Here is a 16,954-nt window from a genome sequence, read left to right as displayed (position 1 = left end):
CAACTGTGAGCACACAGGTGCAACAGCAAAAACGTGAGGCATGTAGGGCGCCTGCAACCGTTAGTACACTAGCGACCTATAGTAAATAATACAAAAGATGCCCCTCTCAATGCAAAAGTGCATTGAGCCTCTTATGCAACCAAACTTTAAAAATATATTAAATGATATTTTTGAATCTTTTAACTGATCGGTTAAAAACGCACCCTTTCGCTTAACATTTAATGGGTTATTTTGAGCATCCCTAATTGGAATTTATAACCTTAAGGGATTAGTCTTACATGAACGCATCACCAAAAGGTAAATTATCAGCTGCAAATCATAATGTATTATGGGCAAAGCAGAGTGAAATATGTAGAGAATGAACTTGTCAGAGCAAGATAATAGCTAGCGTGCCACATGGCTCACTATATAGGGAAGAGTAAATGATTTCTGACACAGATCTACTCAGAAATGACCAGATGGAGTAGACAGAATGTTACACAAACACTGGATTCAGACATACATGGTTGCCTTCCTACTATTGTGTACTGCCTACATAGACCGCATTTTTTAGAGTTCCTACCCAGCTTTTCCTTTTCTTTCTCTCTTTAAAAACAGCAGTTCACCATCAAAACCAGAACACAGAGCCTCATTAACACACTAAATTCTTTTGAATGTGACAAAATCATCATTTTTTTTGTTAAATTAATGTAATGTATTATAAAAATGAATCATCAATGAAATGGTATTTTAGACAAAAAAATCTTTCAAATTCAAACTGTCTTTCTCTCTCTTAATTTCTTATTCTGTCCCTCTATCTCTCTGTCACACTGTGTGAATTTAGACACAGCATAAAATATGGAGGAGAAAACACGTAAATATTTCACCACTTCACCCGAATCCACAATAGTGAATATTCATCTTGAATATCTAATGAAATGGCCTTAATTATCAGCTCCATCATGCTGAATAAGGCTGCGCATATTGAGCACTTTAGTATTGCATAATTAGATCACATGTTGGCAGAAAATGTGACCAGCTGAAATGATCATTTAGATAATTTCAGGTCAATCAGAGGTGGTGTCACACAATTATAGTAATATAATGTTACTTGAATAAGTAGTACTGCATGATTACTCGATTGCAAAACATTTGGTTCTACTTTGAGCATAATATTTGTGCAAAAGCAAACCTTTAAGAGTGAAACTGCATGAATTATATATAAAAGAAAAAACATCTGCTGAGTTTAGTTTTAACTTCAAGGAACATCAAAGATGCATTTTTCTTAAGACGACATTTTTCAAGTGAGGATGAACACATTGGGCCTATTCATAAAGCCAGAGTAGGGCGAATGTGTCTCTAAATTGGGTATTCAAAAATCATTTGCTTTTTTACAAATTTACCAATTCACTTTGGTTGTGTGGAATAAGACCCACTGAATGCCTCATTGACATACACGAGCCGTTAGAGATTGCTTTCAGAAAGAGGCTTTTATTATGGCACAAAGCAGTCTAGACCACCTTAACCTTTGGCCGTGTTAGAAAGTTAGACTACAAACCACAGCTTTAAATCCACATTAGCCTTGAGAAATCGACTACAGCCTTTTAAAACCTGAAGCTATGCTATTTCTTTAGAGTTTATCCACAATACTATCTATAAGCCTTTGCGTCTCTGTACACCCACTGGAAACATTCAGTTGTAGCATGTTAGCCAGTGGCTGAAGTAGTGTTTAGCCTGTAGCTGACTGTAGATGAATGTAGGGTGACAGGACTGTGCCAGTGCCCCACTCTGCCTACTGAAGTGCCCAGCAGACAGCGCATCAGAACAAAGCTCTTTTACAGTGAGTACAGAAATAAGAGCTATTTGGTATCTGATAGAGGAGAAGAATCTGAACATTTGTCACGTTCTGTGGCTTTTGTTTGTCCGAATGCTCAGCATTTATCAAATGAATTGTGTTTAATTACATTCTGTGGTGGAAATTACATTTGAAATGTTTTAAATGACACAGATAATCTTATGCCCAGAATTTTATTGAAATGCACAATTAAAAATTGATTTTGCATAATTTAATGAAACGCCATTTTTATGAGAAATGACACAGCAAATATATTGTGTTCAGAGATGTTTTCTTTTTCTTCACACAGTTCATGTCCCTTATTCAATCTATGATCATTGTGGTCTTTTAGCCAGCCTAGTACTGCAATAAAAACCTCATCAAATTGTTGGATGTAGCGTGATTACAGTTGCAGTTAGTTTTCTGACCGATGCAGATTCAACACAAAACAAAATAGTTTTCGATTAATTCCTTAAAAAAATAATATTGCATTTTCTAATCGATGTTTTAAATACTATTTTTAATAGATTGAAAATCTGGGTCTGTGACAAGGGTCAAACAGTTAGATTTTGGACAAAAATGCATTTGTTTATGCATGCATTGGGATCTTATCAAAAAGAAAAACAAACCCACTGACATTAAACAAACATTCAAAACTGAAGCTCACCAAATGAAAATTACAGCACTGCCCAGCCAAAAGCAAACTCGCTGTTTGGATGTTGATTAGAGTTTATGATTGGATCTTTATTGCAGTTATTAATTTTTTTTGGCTTGTTATTTGGCAGCTTTTCTTTCTATCCTAACTGATGCAGCATGTAACTTTTTATTCCTCAACCATGTTAGAAGTCATACTGGCCAATAGACATCACAATGCTGAGCCAGCATCACGATCCTCCAACCCAGCCTTCGTCGCGGCAGCAACCTGCTTGCAAAAAAATACATAGGCCCCATTTACACTAATACGTCTTAGTTTTAAAATGGCTTTTTAGAACAAAAACGATCCACGTTCACACTGCCGTTTCATCAAGCATTTCTGAACAAATCTCAGTCCACACTATATGGCTGAAAACGCACATTATGTGACCACACACAAACTGTTGGATGTGCTACAGTGTGCGCACGTCTGAGCTCCAGGCAGTCAACGGGTGCTTTAAGCACAAAACCCCAGAGAGCAGTGCACATCCGACAGTTTATCAAGGATGTACTGCTGGATGGCGTCTCACTATAGGTGTTGAACGTGATGTTTAACTAATCTTATCTCTGTCTAATGACTCTTCTGTCTTTTGAATCAGAAGAGTAAATAAGCGTCAGTACACTGCTTAAATATTTCGCTTTCATGCTTTTACTTAGTAATTTTAGTAAAAACCTCAGATACTGTTGGTTGGTTCCTGTTGGTTATGCTTTTTTAATAACTAAGTTTGTCGGCACATTATAACAATACTGATCACTCTGCCTATTCATGCAAGAGTCCCGTGGAAAAAAGGATTGACAGGTGGTAATTTGTGTGTAACTTACCTTTTATATATTAATGATTTGGTTATGGGTAAAACAAAGACCATGCAGAACAGGTAGTTGAAACGTTAGGCTACAAATAATTAATTTGTCATGAAATAATTAATTATTCATAATTATTTTTAATTTTTTTATTATTATTTTTTTGGGGTTTTCACCTTTATTTTTGATAGGACAGTAGAGAGAATTGAAAGAAAAGCATTGGGAGCAGAGAGAGGGGAAGGATCGGCATAGGACCGCAAGGCGGAATCGAACCCAGTTCGCCGCGAGCACCGGAGTGCATGTGTCGACGCACTAACCACTACACCACTGGCACCAACATAATTACTTATAATTAATTCGCCGCCTATGACAACAATGCCATCGTCCATTGCGATGTTTTACATTAGACATCGTACAATGCCAAATTGGTCGACATCGCCCAACCGTAGAACTGACCATCCGTTGACCTGAAGTCCAGTCTGAAAGTCTGGATTAGAAAGTGGTTCTCTTTGGGGTCAGATAAAGAAGGTGTTCTTTTTAACAATACAAAATCTCAGCTAAATATGAACTCAACTCTTGGTGGAATTTAGCTTTGTGACATTGCCTATGATTGTCAATTCCATGCCATGATAAAAAAAAAAAACTAAAGATGATCCTAAAGTTGGTCACTATCTGACCTTGAGCAGAAATAGCACTGTTAAATCTACCCCAGCACATCTCAGAGTATATCAGTGGGGTTCAGGCCAACTGGTGGTCAGTTCATTAGTTATAATGAATCCCTTTTTCACAACATGAGCCCAATGAGTCTTTGCATTTCCATCCTGAAAAAAAGACAAGACATACAGTATGTATTCTGATGATGTATTCTAAGAAATAAAAACCTATACACTGCATCAGTTAAGTTGAAAACAAATAGCTGACAAATATATAATAAGCCAAAAATATTTTAATCACTGCAATAACGATCCAGATGAAGGATTTGCTTAATTCTAAACAGCGCCTAGGCTGTGTAATGAAAACAAAACGAATAAAAAACAGCCATAATGCCACATAAAAGTATAGTAAACAACATCGTTCAAACATCTGACAGAGAATGTGTTTAAGACATATAGCAGATGGAGAAATAATCTAAAAATTAAATCATCCATTTACAATTACAATTACAATCAGGAACAATTGGACTTTTGTCCCTCATTGTCATTCCCATTAATAGCAAATGCTATTCTCATCTCAATAAATTAGCACCCAATTGAGTGTCATGTTGCAGTATTTTAATGATAGTTTTAAGACAAACTCAAAGAGATCAGATTTGTATACTACCTTCTGCACTGTGCCATATTCATACATTCATGTATAGTAGTATAATCTTTTGTTTGGGCACAAATGTTGTCAGTCTTTTATCATTGAGTTTGTTATTTTCTGTTTGTGCATGTGTGTGTCAGGAAAGGCAATAATCTGTTTGTACATGAATGTAGCTTTTTTGTGCATGTACAAAAAAAAAAGAAAATGTGCGCAGTGCTTTAGAAGTAGATTGTGGGACATAATAAAAGATAAATCAGAGAGACTCAGTCGTATTGGCAGTATGAAGAGTGAGCCGGAGACAGACACAGAATCTATTATGAGCAAAGGCTATAGGAACTCAGCCCAGTGCTTTCAGTGTGTGTGTGTGTGTGTGTGTGTGTGTGTGTGTGTGTGTGTGTGTGTATATGTGTGTTTGTTCCTTTGAGATTAATAGTGATTTCAGCATGGTGAATTCTGAATTATTGAAACATGGGGGAAATGAATAAAGATTTATGACTCTTTGAGGCTTGGAATACAGAAGTTTCATCTACATGCCCTCTATCAGAGCCAAAAGTCACCCGCACCATCATTAGAAATCTCTTTTTAATGTTTTTTCCCCTTTTTAATGATTGAGAGAAAAGCGATTAGGCGGGGCAAAGGGTGGGGTCTGCTGAAATCCGATTGGCTCATTCAGTGCATCTGTGATGCGATTTTATTGGTAATGGTGGGATGCCAGAAAGTCTCTATAGTTGAAAATACAGTAGCAAGATTCCTGAGTGTGCAGGTCAGCTTGAATTCTCTTGCATGAACTACAAATTCAGTGAACTCATGGGGATGTGAACCGCACAACCCATTCAAATTCTCCTTCGAACTCTCAAAGTCAAAAATGCCAAACAGCAACTGCTAGTTGTCTAAAAGTTTAGTTGCTGTAGTGCGTTCAGGCACATTGATTTTAGTCCAAAACTTCCACAACATTACAAAGCAAAATAGGGATAAGTTGATATTAGAATTCTTTTACGAATAAATGTTGAGCTTCTAATATTAAACCTCTAGAATAATTTTTTGTCTGCACTACAAAATTTACAATACAGGTGAATGTAGCCAACTTAATGTAATTATGTCCATATTGAAATTACATAAAGAAGATTTCTGGTTCAAGTTCCGACTGTACCAGTTGGTATTTTATTTGTGGAGTTTGCATGTTTTCCCTGTGCTCATGTGGGTTTCCTCCGGATGCTCCTGTTTTCCCCACAGTCCAAAGACATGGACTGTTTTACTTCTGTGTTTCTATTCAGAATTTTGATATTCATATATATATATATATATATATATTTTTTTTTTTTTGGTTAACAATATGTTTTCTGCAATTAGATCCATTTTGACAAATGTTATCCGATAGCTGACATGACACAGATATATTGTACATTCCTATAAAAGAGTCAGCAGTTCTGATATAATATATTTGTAATATTAGTGTGTGCTGAAGATTGAATTATATGCTGTATTGTCCCAAGTTAGGTCCAATCTTAATTCTATTTTTATACCCCTACCCTTTCCCTCTCCCCTTGGCCCTTGAAACAGAGCGTGGATCCTCTACTTTCGGGTGCAGCCATTGTGGCTGGTGTATTCTGGGAAATTTTCTTACCCATTGGTTTTGAGGTTGGTCCTGAAAAATCTCTCTTTCGAGGGGTATCTAGCCCTTCCCCTTAGCCCTACACCTTTAAGCTAAAGAGAATTGGGTCACCCCTACCCCTTCAAGTGACCGCGTGTAATGGAAAGGGCAAAGGGGTAGAATTAGGATTGTTGCTTAGTCACTAAAGTTTTCATTCTGACATTGTTTCCTCCTGCCAATTAAACGAAAATCCATGAACATTTTTAAACGTAAATGAAGACATTCAAGAACCAATGATGATTGTTTAAAAGTGTTTTCATCATTTTTGATGTGCTCTCCAGTTGTATTGTGAAGATGCATTTAAGGTATTTATCTTACTATGTCGATCAACCATGCCGCACAAAACCAAAAAAAGGAGGGAACAAAAAAAAGAGGTCAGTTGCTTTTTCCCCCTGTCCTCATGCCACTGAAATGCACAATGAGGAATGTGAACAGAAGGGATGGGGAGAGAGAGAGTGATGGAGATATGACAGGACAAGGGGAGGAATGTGGAGAGCGAGATGGTGGGGGTTTACATGCTCGTGTTTTTTTAATTGTGTGCCATTACTGTTCAACTCCCTGATTTGAGGGTTCAGGCAGACCCTCATTTACAGAGAGAGAAGAAGAGAGAGAGAGGTTGCTGCTCTCATTACTGGACACACGGAGCTGCAGGGGTAGATGGGAGGTCATGCCATGCCAGACAAAAATTGCCAGAACGAGACCGAGGCATGCAAGCATCTCTGTGGCATAATTTATAGCCAAACTCTACCAAGTTCCACATCCCACAGCACAATTGAGTCAAAAACTGCCATGCGGCGTTATGGATTGTCAGACAGAGAGCGAGAGTGACAGCAAGCGTGTGTGTTGGGGGAGGGATTGGATATCAGCACGTACAGTAAACGCACTCGTAGAGTAAGTCGACTGCAGGAAATGAACTTGGAAATTGGCTAACTTTTACTTGTCAGTCTCTATCAAATATCGTTCCCTCTACTGCACCTCCCAAAAGTATTCAGACACTTCAGCCACACTTAAAACTGCGTGATTGGCATTGCGTTACAAAACAGCACGTCACACCAAGTGGCGTTTGTTTTTAGAGAAACACAACCTGAGCCTACGTCAGATTTAAAACATATTTGCAAGGTTTTAAAGAGGTCATTTGCAAGAAAATGAAGTCTGTCAACATATAAATCTTTTTTTTTTAATTCTAACATTCTGTACTCAAAACTTTCTGACCCTCTAGAAAAATCCATTTATTGAATCTAAGCTGGAAAAATGCCTAATGTCACAGGGATGTATACATTAACGCATGAGCGCCCACATTTGCACGCCAACGCCACCTATTTATTGTTAGGAGGCTTTATCTGCTCAGTCATGGTGAGGTAATAAAGTAGGAGAGATGCAACTGTTTCCAACACAGCTTTCTAATTTCAATTCAATTCATGTTTATTTCTCTAGCAATTTTACAATATAGATTGTGTCAAAGCAGCTTAACATTGACGTTCTTGTAAATAAAAAATGTGTCAGTTCAATTTTCATAGTTTAAGTTCAGTTTACTTCAGTTCAGTGTGATTAAATTTCACTGCTGAAAGTACAAACACTGAAGAGCAAGTCCATCGATGCACAGCTCTTAAAATGAGAATATGAGAGTAAAGTGAGGGAATGCTTTTTACTGAGTATACTTACTACGGATGGATCACGATTGTCAAATTGTCAAAAAAAAAATCTACAGTGGTTTTTGATTAGTTCATCTGTCTGCAACAGTATATATCTGAGCTTTATAGAGCTGGTCCAATATTAAATATAAGCTGAACAATATTTCAAGATATGGTAATTAACTGATAAAGCAAATGGCCAATATAAAACTGTACACTTATTATATGACAACAAGAGGAAATCAAGTAAAAAAATACAATAATATATTAAACATTTGTTTTTATTGTCAACAAATACAACTCTGAATTTTACTATTACTATTTACACATTAACTAAAATGTGAATGGCGATGATCAAGTTGATCAAATCAACAAGACAGGACGTGCGCAAAGCAACCGGGATTAAAAGACCTCTTAAGCTCGCTGTGATCATCAATCATCATCAAATGTGATCAAGAATCAGTTTTACAAGTTTAAAACAGTTTTAAAATAGTGCATGTTAATGAATTACAGCGATTTTATCGTCTTAATCACCACAGCAGTATATCTGTACAGTTATAAAAGAAACAAGCTTCGATCTTAGTTTGTGGACGTGTAAACGTCAGGTTTATTTTGTACATTAACATAGCGGATATCCATAGAGCAGTGCATATTAACGTGTATCCTGTCACATTTGCTGTGCAAAAACAGTGCAAAGTTAAAGCCGAGGCGGAGATTGAGGCATACTTTGACAGATACGTAGAAACGGTGGGTGGAGAGGACTAGCTGCAGCAAACAAAAACAGCTACATTATGTTCTAATAAACACATTTTATTCTATCAAAAAAAAAAATTTTTTTTTTTAAAGTTTCATTCTAATATTTGACATTCTAAAACTTTTTTCATTTATTTTGGGATTGTAATTATTCTGTACAATTTTGGAAACATTGGCTCATTTATTAAAGAAAATATACAGCAAGATGTTTCTGTTTTGGTTTTTATGAATCTGCCTCTACTAAAAGAAATGCTTGTTTTATTATAAATTACATTTTTTTTTGTAAATTTCATATCCACAAATGCTAATTTACTTATATTAAACCATTTTTCCTTGTTTTTTATTTACAAGAATTTAGTCATTATTTACATTTAATTTCATTATCTGAAAACTCACACACTTACACACATGAATGTTCTGCACATTGATTAGTAATTGACTTGTATCCAACTACAGATTACACACACATCATGAGATCTTTAAGGAAGTGAAAAGCTAATGAGTGAATAACAGCACCCCTGACGGTCACCCACAGATGCCCACTGGTTAATCAGCATTATACATCCTAGAGTGGCCACACATTGGTTATGCTGAAGTAGCTAATTAGGTCATTAAGTGATTAAGATTAGCATATGGCCAAATGGATCATGCTAAACAATGACGCAATTGAGGAATTTGCTAAAAGCATGAGCATATTTTGTACTATTAAATCAAAATTAGTTACTTAGTTGTAGATACGTTTATATAGAAACTAGATTTGACCAATTTTCAGCAAAATTAAAATAAAATATGATCAAATTTAGTGTGATCACTTAATCTTTGACCAGTTTTACTAGTTGAAAAAGTGTTATTCATCATTTTGTTTACACTAATTGACAGCTCATAATGTACACAAATACACAATTTCTTTTTCGAAACTTAAAAAAGGTATTTTGAATTATGTTTAAACTGCTGTTGTCTAAATAGTGCTTGTGAGTAGGGTCCGTTATATGGAGGTCAAAATCAAGATGTTTACAAGTTTATAAAAGTGATTTTATGTACAAAGAATCTGTAAAAAAAAATGCAGGTAAAGTGTTTATTAGGCATGGGACGTCAAGGTATACTGTGGTTTGGAAAAGTCAAGGTTTTATAACCACCAACATTTTCTGCTATATAGTTCCTAAGGTATGTGTAAGATTTTTTATTTAGAATTTTTTTAGTAATAGATCCAAAGATGCCGTTTTAAATTGTAAAGAAATCTGTGTTTTTACAGCCGAAGTCAATGATTTATTTGAACATTTTATCTGACATATTTACTATTAAAAAATATTTAAAAATGTTTCTTAAAAAAATAATATATATATTGTGTTTAAAAAAGTTCAAGAAAAAGTTTTTTTTTTTTACCCAGACATTTAAAAAGAACATATTTTAGAACAGCAATCACAATACTGTAAAACCATGAAATCGTGATATTTTTATCCAATGTTATCATACCGTCAAATCATTTCTGTGAAAATAAGAATTAAAAATGTGTATAAAATGAGGCACCATTGTCATTCAATGTAAAAACTGCTGAGTTCCATGCCATTACTTCCAAAATTAATCCATTAAGTTAACGTAATTTTTTTGTTTGTTGCAAATTTAGGTCAGTTAAACATAAAACAATTAAGTTGTCCCAAACAAACTTCGGGAATTGTGTTGATTCAGCTCACTTTAAAAAAGTAGTTTGAACAAGCAGCATTATTAGCCCCTTTACGCTAATTTTTATTTCGACTGTCTACAGAACAATCGTTATACAATAATTTGCCTAATTACCCTAACCTGACTAGTTAATATATATATATATATATATAGATATATATATATATATATATAGAAAGAAAGAGAGAGAGAGAGAGAGTTTATTTGCTATTTGGCAAAGATCAAATAAATCAATTATTAGAAATGAGTTATTAAATCTATTATGTTTAGAAATGTGTTGCAAAAAATACAAATAAAATACATTTAAAATAAAAATAATAGTATGTGTTTTTCTGACTCTATTAAAAATGGCCTAATATTAATTAAACATTAAAAAGTGTATCAAATTTTATATTATTTTTACTGAAAAAAAATCTAGTGTTTTGATAGACAGTGGCAAAGTATAAAAATTGAAAATGACAATTAGGGTGAATTCGGGTTTAATTGGGACACATTTTGTCTTTGAGATGACCAAAAAATATAAAATGGCCAGATGGACCTGATTTATTGTTTTGAGGCTACACAGTGATTCTTCAATAAAGTCACAAAAATTCTTGTTCTAGAAATGCCTGATTAGATTTTTTTAGTTTATAAAACTCTTTTTGTCTTTGACAAATGGACAAAGAAAAGGAAGAGATTTTTGTTTTCCACAAAAGCCATACAGGTTTTGAATAACAAGCAGATAAATGCTAGAAGAATTTTCCTTTTTTTGGCTGCCAAATCAGACGGATTGCTGAAAACAGGCTAAGAAAGAATAATTTGATGCCTCCAGTAACATGGGCTATGAATGAATGTGGACATAATAATCAGAAACTTGCTCACACACTCACACCTATTCATATGATTGACTAGCTGATTGACAATTTACCATATACACAGGTTTCCATACAGTATATTTGATATTACTCAGAGATCTAAGATGCTGGCTCTTTTTACCAGAAATGAACTGGTAGCCTGATTACATGGTCATTTGATCACACACACACACTCTTTACTGGTACTGCGGGCATATGTCCATATGTTCATGTTTATAGCGTGGGACATCTGCTCGAAACCCTCCTGCTCACTTTAGTTAAGGAGCCATCAATCACTCAGACAAAGAAAGAGAGAGTGTTTAAGCTGAGTGTGTGTTTATGTGCATAAGGAAAAAAGATGGAGCGTGCAACTGTGTGTTTCTAATGACTGAGTGGCATTGTTGAGTGTTTATGTAAGTTTAATGAGACAGTGGCTGTATAGTGCTTTATTTTTAATAAGGTAAAGATGTTCAGCGCAGGCAAGCCATATATAACTATCTGCATGTGTGTGTGTGTGTGTGTGTGTGTGTGTGTGTGTGTGGGAGAGGGAAAGAGGACAGATGCATTAAGCTGTTGTAGGAGGCATTAACCAAGCTCCACATGTGTCTTCTCAGGAGTATTGTCTCTGGATTTTAATCCTATGCTGTAATGCTTCTGAATTTACTATTATACATTAAACAAATATGACCCATTTAGATATGCAGACTTTTAGAAGATAAACTGCCTTAAAATAAACTTTTTGTACTCCTAATTTGTAACAATATGTGTAGCAGGACTGTACATACAGAAAATAAAATGGCAGATGTCTTTGTCATAAGCCTGATTTCAGCATATATATTTATAATTTTTACAATTTTGTTTGGAAAAAGGATGTTCTTGATCAGAAATTATGCATAGTTAACATAATATAAGTGATATTTAAAGTAAAAAAACAAAACTGAATTATTAAATAGACAATGTTTATTCTATTCCCCTTTTAGATCTTCTTATGTTCATATATAATACCTTTGTGTACTTAATGTCTCTTAATATTCAATAGATTTCATGGTGTAAGATTGAAAATGGAAGGCAGATAAGAGTAGAGATTTAGAATATAGTACAATTATGATAAAAGTTTCATCACATTTTTAATGTGATGGTGTGACCTTCATATAAAAACCAAAGTTTTATTTTAAATCAAAGTCAAGTAAAAAGGTACATAAAAGTGTTGGAATTAAAATAGCGGTGTTCATTTTGCTTTTGACAGGTTATTAACTGGTTGCATGGTCATACACACACAACAATCAATAAACTCTATTAAATATTATGGATTTGTTTTTCAGTGTCATCGACTTCATTACACAGACATGATTCAGAGACCAGTATGATTTTCAAAAAAAAAAAAACGGGTTGAAAAAAAAAGTATCTTTTTTTTCTTTGTGTGTGTGTGTGTGTTGTGAACTATTACCAAACATTCTTTCATTTAACAAATATTTTTTTATCATACAAAAAAACAAAAACAAACCTGAGGTACAATAATACTCAAACTAGATGTTTGTCGGTAACATTTTTTAAAATTTAGTCAATGTATGCATGTCTTTCAGACCACTGACATTACTGGAAATCTTTGCATTCTGTTCTACTTCTGTTGTATCGAGCTGTTTGTGGGCACAAGAACACATCTTGTACTGAATGTTCTCAGTTTGGAGAAAAAGCTATTCTGTGACTATATATATATATATATATATATATATATATATATATATATATATATATATATATATATATATATATATATATATATATATATATATATACTAAAGTTGAAGTCAGAATTATTAGCCCCCTTTGATTTTTTTTTCTATTTCCTAAATGATGTTTAACAGAGCAAGGAAAATTTTACAGTATGTCTGATAATATTTTTTTCTGGAGAAAGTCTTACTTGTTTTATTTTAGCAAGAAAAATTTTCTTTTTTGTCCCATTTTAGGGACAAAATTATTAGCCCCTTTAAGCTATTTTTTTCCATAGTCTACAGAATAAACCATCATTATACAATAACCTGCCTAATTAGCCTTTAAATGTCACTTTTAGCTATTTAGAAGTGTCTAGATCTAGTAAAATATAATTTACTGTCATCATGACAAAGATAAAATAAATCAGTTATTAGAAATAAGTTATGAAAACTATTATGTTTAGAAATCTGTTGAAGAAATCTTCTCTACGTTAAACAGAAATTTGGGAAAAACTTAAACAGGGGGCAAATATATGTGTATATATTATGTGTATATGTCTATATCAATTCAGAGAGCATTTGGTTTGTGGAGTTGCTTATTGTTCAATTTGATCCTCTGCTGAGATTTTGAGAGATTCAATGTATTATATTTCAGCTGATTATATTTCAGCTGACTGAAGTCAGTTGTGCTTTTCTCTTATGTGCTCGTCATTAATGCTCAATCATCACCTAATTAATCCTTTCATTGTCTCATTAACTAACTAAACTAAACGTAAAGTTATGACTAAGATTTAAAATTTTTTGACTAAGTGAACTAAGTAAATTTTACTGGGAGGATTTTGCTGTACACACACACACACACACACACACACACACACACACACACACACACACACATGCACACACACACACACACACACGATAGTATTTATGATACATGTATTTCATATATGTATTTTAAATACAAAATAATATTTAAATGAAAATGGCTTAAAAGCTTGTATCAAAATACTTTAGTGTCTTGTATTTTTGTATTTTTAAAATACCGTAAAATACTTTGTAGGAAATCTACATTAAGACATCATATAAATGCATCCTTTAATTGGTGCTTTGGATGGTATTGACTCTTCAGTTTAATAAAGAATTGAAAAAATCTTAGGAGTAATACTATACTCTACAAATAATAGTAGTTTTGGATGGATTGCTATCGCCGAATGCTTGTTGTTAATACAAACAACATAAAAATAAGTCCTACAGAGGCGATTCCTACAATACTTTATTAGCTGTTTCAAGTGCCAGTAGTTGTTCAGTAGGTGCACTGTAAAATTAATGAAGAGGAAAGATGTAAGCCTTAAGATGTCACAACATATTAAACAAATATTTAATTACCAAAAACTACTAATACAGTTTTTACAATAAGTATTGGATTCTCCTGGCCAAATTTGCTATCAAACATTGTTTACTTCACTGAGTCAGTTTAATGGGGAAGGGATTGATCAAATAGGTCTAATTGATGGAAGATTTGCAAAGAAATGTCATGCCCCTTTGTAAAAGAATTTTGTAGTATTTTTAAAGTACAAAATACTGAAATTTATTTTGATACACGTTGTGACTGCTGTATTTTGTAAAAAATAGGGTTTTTGGTATTTTAATGTATTTTTGCCCATTCCTGTATATGTATACATTTGAAGTCAGAATTATGTGCCCCCCTGAATTATTAGCCCCATTTTTAGTTTTCCCCCATTTTCTGTTTAACAGAGAGAAGAATTTTTTTCATCACATTTTTAAACATAATAGTTTTAATAACTAATTTCTATTAAATGATTTATTTTATCTTTGCCACGATAACAGTAAATAATATTTGACTAGATATTTTTCAAGACACTTCTATACAGCTTGAAGTGACATTGAAAGGCTTAACTAGGTTAATTAGGTTAACTAGGCAGGTTATGGAAATTAGGAAAGTCATTGTACAACAATGGTTTGTTCTGTAGACTACCGAAAAAAATTGAGCTTAAAGGGGCTAAAAAATATTGACCTTGAAGTGGCTTTAAAACAATTAAAAACTGCTCTTATTCTAGCTGAAATAAAATACATAAGACTTTCTCCAAAAGAAAAAATATTATCAGACATAGTTGTGAAAATTTCCTTTGTTAAACTCTGTTAAACATTATTTGGGAAAGAAAAAACAAAAATCAAAGGGGGGCTTATAATTCATATATATATATATATATATATATATATATATATATATATATATATATATATATATATATATATATATATATATATATATATATATATGTATGTATGTATATATATATGTATGTATGTATGTATATATATATATATATATATATATATATATATATATATATATATATATATATAAATATGCATTTATATGTATGTATGTGCGTGTGTATATATATATATATATATATATATATATATATATATATATATATATATATATATATACACAATTGTGAATTTTTTTTTGTTATTTTGAACACTATGTACAAGAAAAGTGACCTTTAGCTGTAGCATTAACATTCTCTTTGCTCACTGTGTTTGTCCTTTCTTCTTTAGGTGTGCGCGTCAGAAAGAAGCTCAATGGCTTTAACGTGTCCGAGACGCAGCTTCAGCGAGTCAGTGCAGAGGTCATCAGGGTCATCGGCGGTCATGTGGTCCACATGCCTACTTTTCTTCTTCACCCTCTTCACACCCGTCACGCTCGGTAAGACGCACACTCTGAGAAAAAAAGCCAATTATTCCCTTGTTTTGTTGTTTTCCAAGAGATGGATGAATAAGATGTCTTACTGCTTTTATTTGATTAGTTGGCCCCCCAACCTTGGCAAATGAGAGAGAAGCGCACAGCTCTGAAAATTCCACAAAGTTTTTTTTCCCCGTCTTATTAAAAGTTTTGGAAAGTATTAATTGAGACATCTCTTCTCTGAGCAATAAATGATTCATGAGCAATCACCGAATTTCACAACCGCTGCACATCCGTTATGATCAAAACATTCACACATACACGGCGCACATATGGGGGAGAGAAAGTGGAAACACACAAACAAAAACAACTCCAAAGCCTTTTAATAGATGGCCGCATTTGGCCAAACACCACAGTGAAGTATGAAATGCAGCCGGATGATTTTCCCGTGAATGAGCCATTTTATGAGCCGATCCATAACTATAAAAATTGCGTGTGAACCTGTTAAAAGTGTGTGAGATAGAGTGCAGATGTAAGAGGAGCTGACAGATCAATAATAAGAGATGCAGACGTCTAGACGCTGGATGTGTGTGCGCTCCGTGCCACATGCGACCCTGTGTGTGCTCCGCTCACTCCCTCAAGGGGACCTTTAGCATGGCGTTTTGAGCACACTAGGGAATTGGCCGTTGGGGGAACGTTTTCAAAACATCAGGGCAACGCTCAGCACAAGCGCTCCCTCATCGACGTTCTCTGTATCTCTGTAAGGCACACGTTCATTCAGCCGCTCTCCTTTTTTTCTCACTGTCATCGATTGCCTCTTTTCTCTGGCACTCACCTTCCACCGGTCTCAAGGGCGCTGAAACACAGTTCCACCTCGACAGCAGCCTTCCTGCCTGCACTCAATCCTATTTAAACCAATAACCTACATTATGCCCATAAGCCATTTCAATTCTATACATTAGCCCTGCCCACACTCTTATGCACAGTCATTTCTTTTGGCCTTTCCGTTCTCCTAGAATCAGAAGGGCTCTTGTGTGTGTGTGTGTGTTGTTAAGTCTCAATGGAAACGATTGCGACGGTGATGGCTAAACGCTGGTTCCTGATTGGATGCTGATTTGGTGTTTCTGCTGTCAGTGCGTATGCTAATCGGAGGCAGCAGCAGAATGTGAAATTAACTCCTGCACACAGTCAAGTGTCATTCACATCCCTCAGATTAATTTCAGAAGAGCGAGTGTGTCTGCGTCTGTCTGTATGCAGTTTATTGTGTTGCCGTTTGTCTATGGCTATACGTCATGCCGGGAACAGAATGTGTTGCTACGGTAACAGGAAAAGGGTGGCGGTAAAGAATGTAATTTTTGATTTAAGTGTC

The 16,954-nt window shown here is 34.3% G+C and overlaps 1 protein-coding gene across 8 annotated transcripts in view; it reads left to right on the top strand.

Moving 5' to 3' along the window:
• Nucleotides 1-16,954, top strand: part of adgrl3.1 (adhesion G protein-coupled receptor L3.1) — a 203,282-nt gene that overhangs the window by 33,937 nt on the left and 152,391 nt on the right. For all 8 annotated transcript variants that reach the window (XM_073951209.1, XM_073951189.1, XM_073951177.1 and 5 more), the window contains exon 2: nt 15,462-15,609. In XM_073951209.1, the coding sequence (XP_073807310.1) occupies nt 15,486-15,609 (124 nt within the window). In that variant the 5' untranslated portion in view covers nt 15,462-15,485. The remainder of the gene's footprint in view (nt 1-15,461; nt 15,610-16,954) is intronic.

Source organism: Danio rerio, chromosome 1 (assembly GCF_049306965.1).
Source record: "Danio rerio strain Tuebingen ecotype United States chromosome 1, GRCz12tu, whole genome shotgun sequence".
NCBI classification, from domain to species: Eukaryota; Metazoa; Chordata; class Actinopteri; order Cypriniformes; family Danionidae; genus Danio; species Danio rerio.
Note: the sequence above shows the minus strand (reverse complement) of the source record. Positions and strands in the feature narration are given on the sequence as shown.